Source organism: Diplotaxodon limnothrissa, linkage group LG13 (assembly GCF_057381915.1).
Source record: "Diplotaxodon limnothrissa isolate DT_005_m linkage group LG13, D_limnothrissa_male_GT1.1, whole genome shotgun sequence".
Taxonomy (NCBI): domain Eukaryota; kingdom Metazoa; phylum Chordata; class Actinopteri; order Cichliformes; family Cichlidae; genus Diplotaxodon; species Diplotaxodon limnothrissa.
This window is the reverse complement of record NC_140608.1, coordinates 22,233,812-22,251,502: the sequence shown is the minus strand read 5'-3', so window position 1 is coordinate 22,251,502 and position 17,691 is coordinate 22,233,812. Positions and strand designations below refer to the sequence as shown.

At 39.1% G+C, this 17,691-nt stretch overlaps 3 protein-coding genes across 3 annotated transcripts; 1 reads left to right on the top strand and 2 right to left on the bottom strand.

Moving 5' to 3' along the window:
• Positions 1-172: 172 nt before the first annotated feature.
• Positions 173-7,815, bottom strand: prdx3 (peroxiredoxin 3). The gene is made up of 7 exons (XM_085369524.1): positions 7,763-7,815; positions 3,109-3,220; positions 2,045-2,186; positions 1,768-1,903; positions 1,421-1,524; positions 463-628; positions 173-343 (listed from the first exon to the last, which is right to left on the bottom strand). The coding sequence occupies exons 1-7, from the start codon at positions 7,796-7,798 to the stop codon at positions 293-295; spliced, it is 747 nt and encodes a 248-aa protein (XP_085225650.1). The 5' UTR covers positions 7,799-7,815; the 3' UTR covers positions 173-292.
• A 444-nt stretch (positions 7,816-8,259) lies between these two features.
• sfxn4 (sideroflexin 4) lies at positions 8,260-12,309 on the top strand. The gene is made up of 14 exons (XM_085369522.1): positions 8,260-8,401; positions 8,499-8,564; positions 8,650-8,706; positions 8,810-8,836; positions 8,966-9,020; positions 10,395-10,420; positions 10,542-10,595; positions 10,687-10,749; positions 10,882-10,956; positions 11,050-11,140; positions 11,560-11,675; positions 11,755-11,840; positions 11,917-12,034; positions 12,114-12,309. Exons 1-14 carry the CDS (start codon positions 8,363-8,365, stop codon positions 12,189-12,191), a joined length of 951 nt encoding a protein of 316 aa, XP_085225648.1. The 5' UTR covers positions 8,260-8,362; the 3' UTR covers positions 12,192-12,309.
• Positions 12,293-16,818, bottom strand: dennd10 (DENN domain containing 10). Its single transcript, XM_085369520.1, has 10 exons — positions 16,675-16,818; positions 16,535-16,589; positions 16,038-16,234; positions 15,850-15,929; positions 15,619-15,767; positions 14,295-14,406; positions 14,112-14,212; positions 13,872-13,979; positions 13,704-13,798; positions 12,293-13,618 (listed from the first exon to the last, which is right to left on the bottom strand). The coding sequence occupies exons 2-10, from the start codon at positions 16,578-16,580 to the stop codon at positions 13,451-13,453; spliced, it is 1,056 nt and encodes a 351-aa protein (XP_085225646.1). The 5' UTR covers positions 16,581-16,589; positions 16,675-16,818; the 3' UTR covers positions 12,293-13,450.
• Positions 16,819-17,691: the final 873 nt, after the last annotated feature.

The window sequence follows — 17,691 nt, the reverse complement described above, 5'->3', positions numbered from 1 at the left end:
CTGATTAGAACAGTCTACAGCATTTATTTCTAGACTACAGCATTATAGTCCTAGCTGGACCACTAAGGAGAGGCAGCTAAGATGATGAAGTTATGGCAGGAAAAATAAGACAAACATGAAGACCACTTTATTCTGTGGTCTGGTGCATTATTCAAGACAAAGAGCTGTGGTTTATAAAGCGTTTGTTTATTAGAGCATCCCGATGTTATGAGTAAATGCATATGCTAAAGTGTAAACTCAGTATATTTCTAGATTTGTACCACGTTTAAGCCTTCAATCTGCTGTGAAGTGTTCAGTTGACTTTTTCAAAGTACTCCTTGGATCCTTCTGGTGTTGGTTTGATCTGAAAAACAAACATTACAAAAACTGAGAAAGGAGGAAAAAAAAAAGTGTATGGTATCAAATCCACATTAGCTGTTATAGCCTTGAATGGACTGAAACACAGAGCCCAGGTGTACTCACTGTTGGGGAGTGAGGGGTCCAGCTGGCCGGACACACCTCCCCGTGAGTCTCCACAAACTGGAAGGCCTTCACTAGACGAAGAGTCTCTTCAACACAGCGGCCCACTGGCAAGTCATTCACACTCATGTGCTTCACCACGCCATTTGGATCAATGATGAAGAGTCCCCTAAAGGGAAAAAAAACAAAAACATCAGACATCTTTCTAAACAAGTTTAGGTCTCGATGCATGCTCAATCATCCAGGTAAGGAAATCCCAAAAGGTTGATTTTGTTCATCTGGACGTAGCATTTTCAGTGGAAGAAACATTTCGTCACTCATCCAAGTGACTTCAGGTTTCCCCAAGCTTATAAACAGTGTTAGAAGGTTCTCCCTTCAATATTGAGCAATTACATAAAAGACCAGTTACAGGCACTATTGCAACACTTGGTGATATATCTGGATAAACCCACCAAATGAGAGAAAACACACTTTAAGGCCTGTTGCATAATATTCCCTGTCTTCAAATTAAAAATACCCAGAGGACTGGGTATTTAAATCAACAATGATAACAGTAGCAGCAACATTAGTCACTTTTCCAGACATTAAAAAAAAAAAAAAAAAAAAAAAGCTTTTTCTGGGTATAGATGACGGAGTTGTGGAACTGTGGGTGTGAATGTATGACATTTACCATTTAAAGCCTTTATACAAACTGACCATGTAAAATAAAATTTAATAAAAGACGTGAGGATAGAACTTTACAAAACAAACAGTCTGGCAGAAACATTCCTGGATGGCAAAAATCAAAGAAAAACTGTTTAATACGCTCTATAAAAAGTAATCCCCGTGATGCACGTTATCAGATTCTGTTAGGGTTCCTATTACAGCTGTGCACATTTTTACTGGTTTGTGTTTTATGTCTTTGGTCTTATATTTTAGTACTGTGAGCCAGTTGTGGTTTCACAGCGCATAATGAACTCACCTCAGAGCAATTCCTGGGCCGTCCAGCAGCACACCATAGTCTCTGGAGATCTGCTTGTTGAGATCTGAGAGCAGAGGGATGTGGATATTTCCCAAGCCTCCAGCCTGACAAAACATAAAAAGATACATGAACACAAACGCTGCATAGTGCTTCTAGTAGTGTTCGAGAAATAACAGCTTTTGAGATTATTTCACAGTACTGCAAAGTGCTGCAAGCACAACACACTGAGGTCAGTCATTTACTAAAGGCTCCTTGAAGTTCTACTTCAGAGACTGAATAGAGAACGCACAGTGATCTGAACCTTGCACCGTGTGCCGCTTACTGAATAACTATTACACTGAATGTACCTTTCGTGGCGTGTTGATCCATGCCAGGTGGGTGAAGTGAGAGTCCACAGACACTCCGACCACCTCGCAGTTGACATCGTGGAACTCGTTGGCCTTGTCGCTGAATGCGATGATTTCTGTCGGACACACAAATGTGCTGTGGTGTAACAAAAAATAAAAAGCACTTATTAAAAATCATAGCACATCTGCAGAAATACTGGAAAATCTCAGGCCATTAATGCCAACATTTTATTCACTTCTTCATCTCATGCTGAAAATTATTCTTATAAATACTCACAAATCCAGTGGGTAGAAGAAAAGGACCAGGTATTTGCCCTTGAAATCAGCGAGGCTCATGTCCTTGAACTCCCCATTGTGGACAGCTGTCCCTTTAAAAGCAGGCGCAGGCTGGGTGACAGCAGGGGCCCATCTGGAAGCGCCTGATACAGCAAAGTCAAACTCTATTTATTTATCATTTATTTATCAATATAAGATATGCAACAGTCTTCTTTTTTTGTCAATTTGCCTTTGTACAGAACTGACTATAAGATGCATGCTGGATAAAACAGTAATTTATTGTAATGTCATCTGGTCAATGTTTGGCTTGACACAGACATACAAACATCTACACTGTTTATCTGGCAATGGGTGGGTGGGGTTGAGGGTGGGAAAGCAAGGCTTTTGCAGAGTGAAACACACAAACATCAAACATGACTTTAGTTGGTTTTATAGATACATCTCCCCTTTGTTTGCTGCAATGTATTTTAAGTACACAGAGCAAGAACATTAATGTTATCTAAAGAAAACCGAGTTGCAAAGTTCTGAAAAATTCAGCCGTCATACGAGTTCAAGAAAAATCAGAAATAAAAAGTCGAATCATTCTCTCACATCAATTTTATGACAGTAAGAGTATTTTTTGTCATAACTGCTGTAACAAACATGATATTACAGCAAAGCTAACATTTGAACAAATGCTTTTAGTTTATATCCACAACACTGAACACTTGAGCAGAATTTAACCAACCAGGATCAGAAATATAACGATACTGTTGATATTGCTGGAAAGTTAATTATAATGACTATAGTTTTTCCTTTTGAGTACAGCTGTAACCAACTGTTTGGTAAAACTGCCCGATATTTTATTTTGCAGAATAAGATTGATAAAAACAATATAGGGAGAAAAATGCTATCATCTTATCCTGGAAAGCAAATAACTTACTTCATTTCATCTGTAAGTTATTTGATCAGTTGACTAACTCATGATGTGTGCTATATATAAGTAGAAAACAGAAAAATCATTCTGAGCTGAATCAGGCAGTTTCATTTCTGACTGCATGCTGTGTGTTTTGGTTCTGTACATACTGGTGGAGAAACAGGATCTCTGGAGTGCAGGAGCAGTGAGGACTCTTGCAGCCCCGCAGGCTCCATGCTGACAAGCTGCTGCGACTTTCAGCCCTCCTGCTGCAACCCTCGCCTCAAAAATAAATAAAAAGACATTAATATGACATGAATAATCCATAATCTGGAAGGATATTTAGCTCTTTTAGTTATCAAGTTGCCATTTTACTAACTGCAACAATGGTTTAGGACGACTGGAACATGAAAAGGTATCAATGCTTTCAAGCTTGCAGATACATTCAAGAGTGAAAGAATTTGTCCTCTGTGAAAGGAAAATGTCCTCTAATCGTGTTTTTCATGGTTTACCTTCATTGGTACCACCTGAGAATCTAGTGAGCAAAGGTGATTGTGGTGCTGAAAGAAAGATCCTCCAGCATTACACAAGCCTTGTTAAGAAACCTTTTAAAATGAGAGGTTATTTAATGAATTTGAGTTGATAAAATTAAAGGTCTAACCCAACAGTTTCTCCACACTGAACTAAACCAAGGTCTTTGTGAGTACTGCTCATTCTTTAATTACTATACTCCCACTGAGATATTCCACTGCTATGTTATATACAGATAGTACTTTATGTGAGCAGCACATCTCAATGTTCCTACTGCACATACACTGCCACCATAAATACTTCAAAAACGCATGTGCCACTCTAACTTTTTAAAGTGACTTTTCTTCCAACATAGGTTATGAATTATTTAAATGGATTTATTTTTGCGACACCGTACTGTTATATGTAGGCTACAGTGTGTTCTGGAGTAGCTTGAGGAAACATTCCCGCTGTGTGTGTGTGTGCGGAGATTCTGTCTATCAACACGCACCACCTTTAGGTAAGAAATTATTTTTTATTCAAAACTTGTTGAACGAATTGCTTAGCTGGGATATCAAAGAGAATTTCCAAAAATAGGAGGAAACTGAGGCTACACTGCCTCTGTAAGTTTCTAAGTCATCCACTTGCTTTGGCTCCCAAACGGTGAAACCGCAGCAGGGATTTTATATCAGCAAGTGCTGTTACTAACAGAAGGAAAAATAAATCACAACAAAGCTTTCTAAAGTTAGAATTTTTAGTCCATGTTATCCTCGCGCTCTGCAGTAACAGTAACGAGTGCCCTGTCCTCCACACCAAGTTTCTCTGACTCCTCCCCTCCTGCTGCAGCTGGAGCAGCTGTCTGACACTCAGTTTTTATTTCCTCATTCATATAATTGATATCAAAGCTCATACTGAAGGACACTCATCTGCAGAAGTCTGTATCTTTACGAATACTGAAATCCCTGTTAGGCATTATTGACGTTACATTTAACCTGACCATGCATCAAAGTCAGAGACAGCAATCACTGGACCTCAATGACTTTATCATCAGCTCAGAATAAAACCACATTAGCGCTCTGAACTATGCAGGCAGTTCCCCTGCAGTGACTCATTTACTGTACATCACTGTAAAAATCCCTATTAAAAAAGGCACCAGAACAAAGCCGTTTACAGCAGGGCTGTCAAAGATAACACTGGGGGTGTGTAGTATCGTGATATTTTGTTTGCTAATAATGTATCGATACAGGGACAGCAGAAATCGATATTTTGTTACAAAAAAAGTTTTTGTGGACTGGAACATGCTCTGACTTCAGAGCATGTTGATCAGCTCCTTTTTCTGAGCAAGAATTCTGACACTGTCCAAATGTGTTTAACTTTTTTTTTTATGGCAGCAATAAACATGACTTACTTATTACTTATTTTAATTTAAGACATGTTTTATTTTAATTAAGTTTAAAACTTTTTTATTTAATGTAAAATTATATTTTGTTTTAATTTACTTTCAAATTCTTCAGTTGCTGAATGGGCTGCATAGGTTTCACAAATTGCATAGTTCAGAATAGCTATAATTGTACCAGATGGTTGCATTCAGTTAAGTTGGACTAGACTGTAATACAAACCGTTCAGTTTGTCAACAATAAAACTGACTGAAATGAGAGAAAGACTGAATGTGAGACTTTGTTATTAGATAAAATGAATATTGATAAAGTTTACCTTTATGTACAGAATCTGAATATCGCAAAATATTTTTTAAAAAATTGCAATAATATCGTATTGTGCGTTAAGTATTGTGATAATATCGTATTGTGGGCTGTATGGTGATTCCCACCTCTAAATAACACCCAGCAAAGACTCCAATCTGGTCGCTAGGCACCTTTGGAAAATGTGGATTTTGGATTTTTACACTACAACTTAAGTAACAGACATTGCGTAATTAACCTCTGTTACTTGAGTAAAGGATAAAAAATTAAATGGCCCTATAGATAAATGTCTTTATTTACAGAAACAAACAACAAAAAAGACATTTTCTATAAATTAACAAAAACTTTGTATTATAATTACAGGGCAGTCTAGGCCATGATCTACAACAATTTTAAATGCGATTTTCAACATGTATTTTTTACAATTTAAACCTAAAAAGTTGTGCTGACCGATTTCGTTCATTTCGTTTCACTTACTACAAAAAAGAGAAAAAAAAAGAAAAAAGCTTTATAATGTGGAGAAAATATATTTGCACGTTGAATTTGTAGTTAAACTTCTTTAAGCTCCTAGGACCTGGCGTCCACATATGTGGACATCACATTTTGGGTTATTTAAACTAAAATACTCAATTTTGCTCTACATGGGCCTGATATCCACTTACGAGGACATTATACTGCTACTGTTCTATCAAATTTTAAAATGAATATCCTCATATGTAGCTCTTATTTTTCTTAAAAACAAAAATAAGGTAAAAAAAATAAATAAATAAATAAATCTGGTAATTCTTTGTTTTTACATTCGTCAGGCCCCAATATGCCCAAATATCAAAGAGAAATTAAAAATTCATGTCGTGGAAGAGTTTGGGTCTTAGGAGGTTAAACTGTAAAATAGGAATTTCTTTGATGTGGCCCATGTAAGATCAAAGTGGACTGTATGTGGCTCATGATGTAAGATTAGTTTGACATCGCTGGTTTACAGCCTGCAAAGAATCAACCACTATGATGCGTCTGAAACTTTTCTGTATGGTTTCCTTTTTTAAGACTCCACATAAATCAGTTTATGTGTAGAAGTACAACATGTGGAAGCTATTCTAATGAGTCAGACAGCAAACAGTGGCTGAGGCTTCCAGAAAGGGACCCTCATCCCCACCAGCATAAACTATATTTAAGAAAAAAAAAGAAAAAAAAAAAAGGAGAACAAAAAGGACAAAGCAAAAATAGATTTACACCACCGAGATAGAGGATCATCGTTGTTAATGCTAATGTATGCCATGTGCCAAATGTTACTGATTGTGCACGTTTTCTGCTGTAAGAGTTGTTAAACCTGTAGACTGATGGAAAGGGTGGGGACCGTAACGTTGCACTACTAGGTAAACTGCACTAATATGCTCTCACTGAACACTGTCATCCAGCTGTAGCAGGTTAGACATGCAAACAAACGGCTGATAATGAGCCGGCTAAAACAACAACAGCTGGTCATAAGCCAACATTATGCCAGCTCGAGTTCCATCTGATAAATATGTTGATTACATTCTCACATTGTATGGGAGTTTATTCACTAAATGTCTGTCCAACAATGTTACATCCACTCCAAAGAAAGTTTCACTAATGATGGCTAACTGCAGCAAAATCATCGGTGCTTGCTGACATAAAGGTTCAGGATATTCTCAACAACTCGCGTCAGTATTGCTTTCAAATAGAAGTGAGCTTCACTGACTAATCGACTTGCTTCAGACTACTTTCAAAGTTTTACAGCCTCCTCCAGAGTAAATGGACATAGATATACCACAACTGAGGTAAACAGTCACTAAGATATACAGCAGCCAGATTTGGTTGTCCTACAGCGCCCAACATAGCTAGGATTATGCACTTATATTGGGAGGGGTTGGAAAGCAGGATCTACTGACATCTAGTGGTGAGATTTTATACACCATACCTTTAAAGTAAAAACTGGGGCTCTTGAAGCATGTGGACTGCAGAATAAAATTCAACAACAGCTCAATCACGCAAAACAAACTGCCTTAATATTGAACACAATTCAGCCCCAGCTTTGTTGCCATTCATACAAATAATAATAATAAATCTATATTAGTCATGGCCTACAAAGTGAACACAGCAGTTGCCTACAGGTGGTAATTATTATCATACTAAATTTGAACCTCTGCTGTGTTCCCGCCTTCCTTTCTTTAAGACTTTGTGTAATTAATGGGATTAATTGCAAGTGAGCTTCTTTTTTTATCTTAATACAAGGCAACTCAGTTCATAACTTTGACCCTGCTTACCATAGAAAATTCTAGCACAATGCATCAAGATGGCGAAATTAACGTTTCTATATAAGACACGAACGTCATTTTTTAAGGTTTTGTTTAGGTATAACCACAACTCCACTCATCGCTCTTCTTATGAAGCGAGGCTTGCGCAGTTGCCGCGGGTTGACACCGGTGTCAGTTGGTGCTCAGGTTCAAATGTGCAGCACACACAACATAAATGCGGAGGACAATTTTTCATTTATTTATTTATTTTAATCAATACCTGCTATCAACACTGACTAATGACTTATGTGCAACAGCGCGAATAACAAATGCAAAGTAACGTTATATAAAGTTGCACTTACAGAGGTCCTGAGCAGTTTTCCGATGGTGGCTGCCATTTTGGATTATGTCACTGGAGGCACGGTTGAGCAGGTTATTACACACGTGCTCAATTCCAACCTCTCCTTTGAAGGAAAAACTATAAAAATAAATGAATTGTATTAATATTTTGCCAGCTCAATTTATCGAATATGCCGACCATAAAACGTATTTTGTGACAAATTATGGCGCATAAAGAAAATGCTAAAGTCACGTTACCTTCAGGTACAGCTCGTAATATTTAGACAAAAATATTTTAAGTGAGCGAAACACGAAGCTGATATTTTTTTTCTTTTTAATTTAAATTGTGTTTGTTTGACCGTAAAAATGCTAAATTGGTCGTTGCGGTCTCTGTTGAACACGCTGAGCAGAAAGCCACTAGGAAAAAAAAACGCGACGCCTGATATATCCCACATCCCTGAATGTAGCATAAACCTTTGCGAACACGTGACTGGTGGCGGAAGTTGAGTCTAATTAGAAGTTGACCTCAAAAGCATGAGAAATGCATGCTTGTAGGCGATGTACTGTAATAGTGTCACTGTGAGTGATTTAATTTATGAAACGTGAATGTACTCGTTGTTCTAATGGATCCTAACCTGTTGTACTGGAAAGCAGAGGGACAGGTAACGGTGCACAGCATGCATAGCATCACCTCTCACAGTTACCATGGAATTGGTTTCTTTCGTGCTTTTTCATGACTACACTTTTCCTGTTTTACAGTCTTTCCTCCGTCGACTCAAGATCTGGGTTAATCTCCTTAATCCAACCCTCCTGCTCTCATCTGACGTGAGTAGCAACCACTGCAGTGATCCGATATTATGGGATGAGTGGAAAATACCTGATGTTTACCTTGTGATTTTGCTCCCCGCAGCCTGAGATACAAAAGGCTCACTCTCTCCTTGGAAGCGGAGAAAAATTAAATGAAAAGGTCAGATTATGTTGAAGGATCTGAGTGCACAGTGGTCACGTACACAACACTGTGAACCTGCTGCAGGTTGTTTTACTTCTCTTTCTTTCATTTTCTCTACTAGGATGAAGCTGCACTGACCATCTCACTTGTAAGTCTTGCAAGAAGTGACCCTAAATTAAGATTTCCTCGCTATCAGTCTTATTAAAGTATTGTTAAGTGGAAGGAGCTATGTTGTGCAGATGTGATTTAAAGGAGGATGACCACTTTGCCTCCACAGTCATCTGTCCACCCTGATTCTGGGGCTGCTCTTCCCCTAATTTTTCGGCCGCCAGGTAACATACTTTTACAAGTGTTGTTTACAAGTTTCCATACATACAGTTGCAGTGTGATCAGTTCATATGTGTGATAACAAAGATTTAAACAGTTGTTAAAGATGCTACAAAGGCTGCAGGTTTTCCAGATAAACACCTGTAAGTTCAAACAGCAATCAGCTGTGTTTTTTCCCATGTGTATTCCTGAAGCATTAAAATAGACCTGTTAGACTTTTCCATATTTTATCTCCAAAGAAAAACTTTGGTCATGTGTTATATGAGATAAAGTTTCAAATAACAAGGTTAACATGTATAACATATATATAAGTAACCTGCGTGATCAGGTAGAAGAAAAGGAGCTTAAGAAGGGGGGGGAATGGGATGAAAATAACCTGTGTCAGATTGATGGGCTGCACCAGGGTCCATTATGTCTGTGAATTAAATGAAAGCTACCCTAGTAGAATCCAAGTAAATGGGCACAATAGCAGTCCATATCTATATATTGTGCAATGAAAAAGGATAATGAATGCAACAATATTTCAAAACATGCAGCTTTCTTGTGATTTCTTTAAGTAGTCTTCAGGAATAGTTCTCCAGGCTTCATGAAGGACATTCAAAGCTCTTCTTTGGATGTTGGCTGCCTTTTCTTCTGTTCTCTGTCAAGATGATCCCACACTGCTTCAATAATGTTGAGGTCCAGGCTCTGGGGAGGCCAATCCATGACCGATAGCGTTCCACTGTGTGTTTTTTTTCTATCCAAGTATGCAGCACTGCACTAGCAGTGTGTTTGCAAGGTGGAACTCAAATGAACTCCAGTCTTATCCCTATGTTTCCGAGTTCTTAATAATGGCTTCCTGACAGCCACCTCCCATTGAGACCATTTCTGATGAGGTTTTGGTGAGCAGTAGATGGGTCCACATACACACACACACACACACACACACACACACACACACACACACACACACACACACACACACACACACCTACCTTTCAGGTACTCCTCGTCTGCTGTAGTTTTTTTTTTTTTGACTGTCTGTTGTGTCTACACATAACAATCGTTCATCCCTTAAGTTAAATGTCCTTTTATGCTTGAATGATTCAGAACAGTCCTCTGAAAATGGTCAGGTACAACGAAAGAACAGAAAATGAGTGTGAAAGCAGCTGATGTCCAAAGAAAAACTTTGAAAGACGTTTAGAAAGCCTGCAGAACTATTCCTCAAAAGCACTTAAAACACTTCTAAATAATAAAATAAACTGTCTCCTTACAATAAAAATACATTTTTTTAAAAACACAAACAAGGTGCGGCTCAAGACTTTTGCACAGTGCTGTATATCGCTGAAAGAGTTTTACAGGAGATTCTGATGAGTTCATGTCCACCTGCTTCTTTTCAGCATTTCTTCCTATATCAGGACCTTTGGTAGGTGTCTTCTCCTTTATCTATAGATAGATAGATAGATAGATAGATAGATAGATAGATAGATAGATAGAGATATAGAACTTTTTTTTTCAAAAGGAAGTTTATTTATTTAATTTCACAGGTTGTTGCCAGTCTTTTGCCACACAGCACTGTGAAACCTGCTCTGTTTTGGCAGGTAACAAAGCATATTGATGAGATTGATAAATATATATATATTAGACATGAACAAAGTAACTAATGGCAAATATTCCACTGCACTCTTTCAGTTTCTGCTGCAGAGTTACAGTGCTGGGTTCAATTATGCAAACAGAAATTCTTCATCAGAGCAGGTAAAGTGTTTAGATCAGGCCTATATTTTCATTTATGAGCTGATTGTGTGATCAAATAGCTCAATCATTTTTTTTTAAAGTATCTTTTCTCTAATCTCGAGCCCTCCCTCTGTTTCTGCACTTATCTCTCAGCACCAGGGGTACAACATTTCTCTGAAGCAGCTTCTGTTGATCACTGGTACAGTCTCCTATACAACATGTGCAGGGGTGTGTGCATTTTGATTATGGAAATCGTAACCGTAATGCCTCAAGTAAACTTTTGGTTTTTCAGTCATTGCTACTTTGTATCTTCTGTTTCAGGCCCTCCCTCAGATTTTTATCAACAGACTAGGTTTAAGAAGCTCAGCAGTGCAGACTTTCTTTAGGTCAATATTACCAATCCCTCTCTCAGGTAAGTTCTGTGTGCTGAATACAAGCTGCTGTGCTTAGTGCATAAATAGTATTGTGGAGACTCGTACAGTAGAAATCATCCCAATGCAGACACTGTATTTAAAGTTTGCATTTTAGGTTTCTATTAGAGTAGCTTTGCATGATTTACAGTTCAGAATAATCCTTATGTATTTTACACTTAGCTTTGCAGACCCTCTGTCTGAAACAAGCTGCTCTGCTTTTAAAGTAACTTTCTTCTTATCCTGATTGGCTTCCTCTTGCCAAATGAAGGTTTAGCAGGTGGTATGAGCTCACATATTTGCCTGGGAAGACCATATTGGGGATAATAGGAAAAAAATGAAGCCTGAGCCTATTGGTACCCTAAAAGAGCAAATAAACTAGCATACTTTCAGCTCTGCAATGTTGTTTTACTCTCCTCAGCTACTCTGGCTTTCTTCAATGTGTTAACTGTAAGAAGTGAGGAGTCAGAAACTGGCATCCAAGTGTTTGATCACAATGGAAATCCTGTTGGCATGTCCAAAGCAGCAGGAGAAAAGGTATTTTTAAATTAAAAAAAGAAAAATCAGTAATTTCAGTGAAATCTTGATGTAGTAAAGATCTTTCCTTTTTTGTGAGGCTGTGTGGGAGACTGCCTTGTCAAGAGCGGCACTGTTCGGTATGACCGCCGCCGTTCCTAATCTGCTGGTGCTACTCATGAAAAGGTCAGCCTTTTGTTAAAGCCGTCTTTAACACCCTCCGAATAAAATCAGGTTTGACCGAATAGATTTTTCTTTACAGGGTGAGACCCTTCCAGAGGAACTCTCTGCTTGTCGCTCCTCTCCGACACATAAGCACAGCGCTCGTCCTTGGCCTGATGATTCCCGTTTCATTCAGTCTCTTTCCACAGCTGGGAACGGTAAGGGTCGGGGTCCTCCTCTGCTCTCAGGTTTTGTTTTGCTTTCTTGAACTTAGCTGACACTGACCTTGTTTTGCAGATAAAGAGGGAGCAGTTGGAGGAGGAGCTGCAGGCTGCAGCAATTGGGAGACATTTATTCTACCACAGAGGACTCTGAAAAGCAGCTTTAGATAGAAGACACACAATCCACTGACACATGTTCCACAAACTGCAGAGAGCATGACAGGAACAACCACCACATCACACACACACCCCAAAATAAAGAGTTTATTTAAAGCAACAGTTTACTTTCTGATAGAAATTTATTTCACTTTGAGTATTAGTTGGATTTATAGATATAGCAAATATTACACATTTTCATGAAAATATATTTTCAAAGTTGCACGAGCCTATGTGTTACCGTCACCTGAAATACTGCAATGTGGTGGAAAATGGATTCAACCGTACAACAATGGCGCTAACGACACTGATTTAGAAGAGTGGAGAGAAAAAAACAGCTTGGAAAATAAGACGTGTAATTAAATACAAGTGAGTCAGTGTGGGAATGGAAGCATTAATCGTTATTTAATCAGCTCAAGACTGAAGTGGAAGCTGTTAGTACAACTCTGAAAATTCCCCACCGCACAACAGTTTACTTCTGTTTCAGCTGTGCGCGGCGCTAATGCTGTTAGCAAAATAGAAAATGTGACATTCCTTTAAAAGAAAAACAAGAATCTACAAGTTGTGCAGTGTCTGCTACACTTGTAATCTGATTTCCCCGCACAGCAAAGTTTCTATCAGCTAAATCGGTAATTGCAAAACCTGCACACACATGTGACAGTACAAAGTGAGTACCCAGCCATGAACAAGCTTTGTGACGTTTGGAGTTGCTGCGTTGCACCGTGAACAGGAAGCCAATGTGTGGGAAAACGCTCTGATGGAAAATCACTGCTCGTTGTTTCTGCTCTACAAACTCCAAGTCAACAGCTGCGGCGCTTTTCCCCTCATACCTGTTACTGTTAAGGGATAAAACTTGCATTGTTTTACATTTTCAGCAAATCCCACATAAAGACCATCGTTTCAGATTACTCAAAAACTCAAGCAGCTGTGCACTGAGGTCTACACCTCAGGCAGCAGCCAGTCTGTTCACATTGTGTGTTGATATTTTTAATAACTCGAGCTGTAGATTAATTTAGTTTCTGCTAAAAAACATTAATTATCACCAAACTAATCCTTTCATTGCTCCCATTATTGGTGTGTGAGTCCCATGATGTATTAGATAAGCAGTGCACCATAAAATCTGATGCTAGGGACACTTTTCTTCCTTGTATTAACAGTGTGCCATTTAAAAAAAACAAACAAAAAAAAAACGTAATGATCCCAACAGTGAGTCCATGCTGCGGATGGTAACCTGCAGTAGAGTGTTTGAAAACAGCTTTATATCCTCAAGAGCTGCTCTGCAGCTGCCAAATGAAAGAGGAAGTTCTCCGTCGCTGGAGGGAAATGACGCTGCTTTAAACCTTCCAGTGTGATTTTAGAGTCTTCACACTCATCAGCAAGAGCAACCAGGTTAGCGAGGATCTCTTTAGTCTTGACAGAAATGTCCTGCAGATGAAGGGCACATTAGATTTAAGACTAGGTTTCTTGCAGCTGACGCTTTCCTGTCCGGTGTTTTTAACTACGTTCTTACCTTGATCACCTGACTGTCTGACTTCTCTGCGTCCTCCGCAGACTGCACGATGAGTTGGCCGATGTCCTTGTGCAACTTCCCCATAGCCATGGCTTCTGTTGTGAGAGACTCAGCATCAGTCTGAGAGAATCAAAGCAACATATTGCTCTCTCTTTGAACACATGCTACCTTTAGCACTCTGGGATACTGTGATGGTGCTGTCTGGGAGGTTCACAAACACATCAAACAAATCCATTCTGTTGCTCACTTCCGGATTTACAAACCCTGCTATGTATCCTGTGGAGGAAGCAAACATATTGGAGCATTAATAATTCACCCATTCACCCCAGTCATGGCAGTGCAGATAGTTGCTAAGCTGCGTGATGAGTTTTCTGTTAATTACACAGATAAACCAGTAGGCAGCCTCACCGGGGCATTTCTTTAAATCCTCCAGTTCAGCATCACTCAGGTGGACGTACGGGTGGAGGATGGACCAGTCTTTCCTGTGCCACACGAGAGCCGGCAGAACTCTGAGAGACAAACAGAGAAAAGAGTTACCCACACAACACAATTATGTCCACTATGATATGATTATGAAAGTCTTAAATTCACCTCGTGAACTCCAGCAACGCCTCAATCCGAGGGTGATGGACAACAATCCGCTTCTTCAGCATCAAGGCTGTATACAGGATGATGGTCTCCATCCCGAACTGAGACACCACATCTGAGACAAGAGCAAAAACATGGTCGAAGATTTGAGATCTTGTGACTTTTTCCACTAACAGCTAACATTTTAAAATGTTCAATGAATTAATTAAAAAAAGCTGTACATCAACTAAAAATGGATATAATAATTACTTAGATGCCAAACTGCATTTGCATAACGTTTTCCTGCCGTCCCCAGCTATTCATTTATTGTTATCCCATATTTTTTACACTACTTAATGCAGAAATTGTTGCTTGAGATGATATCTCAAGCAGCTATCGTGTATTTTCTCCATGATTATGACTCTGGCTCCATTGTTTCTGGCACACTGAGCACCATCTGCTGCACGAGTAGCAGAGTAGCATCACAGCTGAGCAAACAGTTATAACTTCAAAGTTAATAAATGACAACCCCATCATTTTCCATTTAAAGTATATCTCACTATATATGTGTATGCCCGTGTAAAAAAAACTTTTTCACGAGACTGTGTGGAGACGTGATTAAGTACACCTCATCATTCGGTAGCTCGTGCGACCACTTTAAACAGCAATAACATAAACTCATAATTTTCTCTCTGATTTCATCAGTCTCTAACAACACTAGAGGCATTGTGGCCCAGTCTTCTTTACAACATAGCTTCAGTTCATTGACGTTTTACAGTCAGTCATTTATGCACAGCTCTTTTAAGGAAAACTTCAGCTATCAGACAGATGGGCCTCTTTGGTATACAGGGGAATTCTGGTCGACTCAATGACTGTAACGTGCACTTCTGGAAGGATTGTGGTATTGTGTTAACACACGCCTCAATGCTCCAGACCAGCAAACTGACAAAACTTCTGCTTTTATAGAGGTTCTCACACTTAACAATGATAAGTTAATCAAGTACATTTGATTAGCTGCACCTGGGTACCCTCTTATTAAAGCGGTAAGTTTATTAGATTTTCTCAGGACTGCATAAGGTTGTAAGAAAACTTTCATTTTCATGTGAAGTATCAGCTGACCCTGATATGTTTTACTTCCTAAAAACCTCCAGTAACAGCGGGGGTTTCTAATAAGAGCTAAAAAGCATGAATTCTTTGCTTTTAAAAAGTTCAAATAGTGTTTGGCCACAACAAAACAAATGAAACAAATAACAAAAATCTTAAATAGCAGATTTGTGTACACAGGAAAGTCCGGGAAAGGTGTTCAGTATTTTTATGTGTGTTCCTCTTTACAAACGTGAAGTCCTACCTTTGACTGAACCTGCCAAGTAGGCTTTCCGAACATCGTAGTCCTTAATGAGAAACGAGCCGTTTTCGTCGCTCTGACAGATTCCTTTGGTGAGGACGGTGATGTAGGCTTCCATCATTTTCACCGGACTTCCGTGTTTGACATACATCCTGAGAAATAAATGTAACTGTGTGAGTTCAGCCCAAAGCACAAAGACATAAGGTGATGCTTCGTATTCATAAAGACTGTCACCTGCAGAGTATTCTACTGAGTGCAGCATATTTCTCAGGGTTGAAGTCTTTTGCTGTAACAACTACTGAAAAATGAGTGACCTTGACGAAGAGAAAGAGAGACATTAAAGAAATGCTCATCTATGGAGGGATGGAGATATTATATGTGACAAAAAGGATAAAGCTAATGCCTGGATAAAGACACCTTACCTTGTTTAGTGCTGTCGGCTCCTGTACTTCCATTGTAGTAATGTAATACCAGGTACGGGAGAACTGACCAAACACAAAAGTGTGAAAGTCACGGCCATCGTGTGTCAGGCAGCACTTGCTGAGCAGGACTTCCCTTAGTTCGTCGCCCACAGATGGATAGCACCACACCCACAAAGTGTCTCCATTCACATCTTTCTCTGAAGGAGGGGAAATAAAAGCAACATGTAGCAACATTTAGCATGTCAGGAGAAAGAAATGCATTCAGACTGGACTTTCAGGGTCTTCTAAGAGCATCACTACCAATAACAAGGTTACTGGAGGCGCTCAGGAACCCATCCAGAGCCATTCAGGTTGAACATGCAGGAGCAATAAACCAGTGAGGGGACATTCTCGGATCACAATAGTATCATGTGATTGTCCTGCATGTTCAGCGGATCTGAGACGCCGACTTCGCTTAAAAAAAAAGACAAAAGAACGACTTCCTAACCGAAACTTACCGATTAATCCCACGCTTAACATAAGCTGCGTTTCAGTCGTTGCCATATTCCATACCTGAAACAGTTCATAAGCACAAGTTAACTGGAGAGCAGCCACCGGGCGTCTTCTTCTGCGGACATAGTTGTAACAGGAAAGTTACCTTGAGAGTTCATGCGAGATCAGAATGCCAGAGAGCGATGCTGGATGGGTTTAATGGGACAGAAAGTGGGCTAAAACTTGCCAGCAGTCTGATTCAGAAGATTTCTGCTGCTGTCAACAAACATTTCCCCTCTCTCTCTCTGCGAAGCTGCTTCCCTCTTCCGGGACAGGAGGGCTGTGCAGGGAGGAGCTACGCAGCTCACAGCCAATCACAGCAGCCGTAACGGTGCGTTCATGGTAACTCACAAAATGCAAGTAATGTTCACGGACGGCAGGAAAATATAAATTTGAAATTTTATGAATTCATAGCATTTCACATTATGATGTGATAGAAAAGTCTGCGTTTTCACGTAATCTGTAGCACAGATATATGTTTTTGAAAGTAAAACAGTCAAAATAAAACCAAGATTGCTTTTAAGATTGCATTCTGTACTGTAAGTGGCAATATTGGACTGGCAGTGGAGCACATTCTCTAACATAATGATTATATTTATACAGCTAATAATTGTATTCTATTTAGCTTTAAATTATCATTTTTATGTTACTTATAGAGCTACTTTTAATTTTGTCATATTCCGTTTTACTGAGTTATTTGACTTTGTTTAGCTATTGTTTCATGGTTTTATTGGTTGTGTTTACTCTTTGCTACCTATGCACGGGAATTTACGAACTTGGTAGATAAACTGGGCTCTATCTTATCTTATTTCACACGCATTGATTGAATTGATCTTTTTTGAGTTAATGTTTTTCTGAATAGTACTTGAAGGTACCATTGGGGGGAGCACATACGGGAACCTTGTACCGTCAGAGTTGCCAGGTTTGATTAAAGCCCTCACTTGGGAAGTTTAGATTATGCATTGCTATTCTACGTTCTAAAATGGACCAGTGACTTCAGACGGCCACTGGTGCTAACGCTATAGAAACTTTCATAAAAGCACAAGAGTTACAAGTTATTTCCTGTTTTAAATTGTATCATTTTAATGATCATGTTTCCGTTACTGAAAACATGCCACAGCCA

Bases quoted from the DNA above. Each gene is read 5' to 3' on its own strand.
- dennd10 (XM_085369520.1), bottom strand. From the start codon at position 16,580: ATGGCAACGACTGAAACGCAGCTTATGTTAAGCGTGGGATTAATCG. The intron at 14,407-15,618 runs GTAGGACTTCAC...CTCTTGTCTCAG, and splicing joins CTTGGCAGGTTCAGTCAAAG to ATGTGGTGTCTCAGTTCGGG. The intron at 13,619-13,703 runs GTAAGAACGTAG...CTTCATCTGCAG, and splicing joins CAGACAGTCAGGTGATCAAG to GACATTTCTGTCAAGACTAA.
- sfxn4 (XM_085369522.1), top strand. From the start codon at position 8,363: ATGGATCCTAACCTGTTGTACTGGAAAGCAGAGGGACAG. The intron at 10,421-10,541 runs GTAGGTGTCTTC...TTAATTTCACAG, and splicing joins TTCCTATATCAGGACCTTTG to GTTGTTGCCAGTCTTTTGCC. The intron at 10,596-10,686 runs GTAACAAAGCAT...GCACTCTTTCAG, and splicing joins AACCTGCTCTGTTTTGGCAG to TTTCTGCTGCAGAGTTACAG.
- prdx3 (XM_085369524.1), bottom strand. From the start codon at position 7,798: ATGGCAGCCACCATCGGAAAACTGCTCAGGACCTCT. The intron at 2,187-3,108 runs GTATGTACAGAA...TTGCTGTATCAG, and splicing joins GAGATCCTGTTTCTCCACCA to GCGCTTCCAGATGGGCCCCT. The intron at 629-1,420 runs GTGAGTTCATTA...TTTTCCCTTTAG, and splicing joins GGCCCAGGAATTGCTCTGAG to GGGACTCTTCATCATTGATC.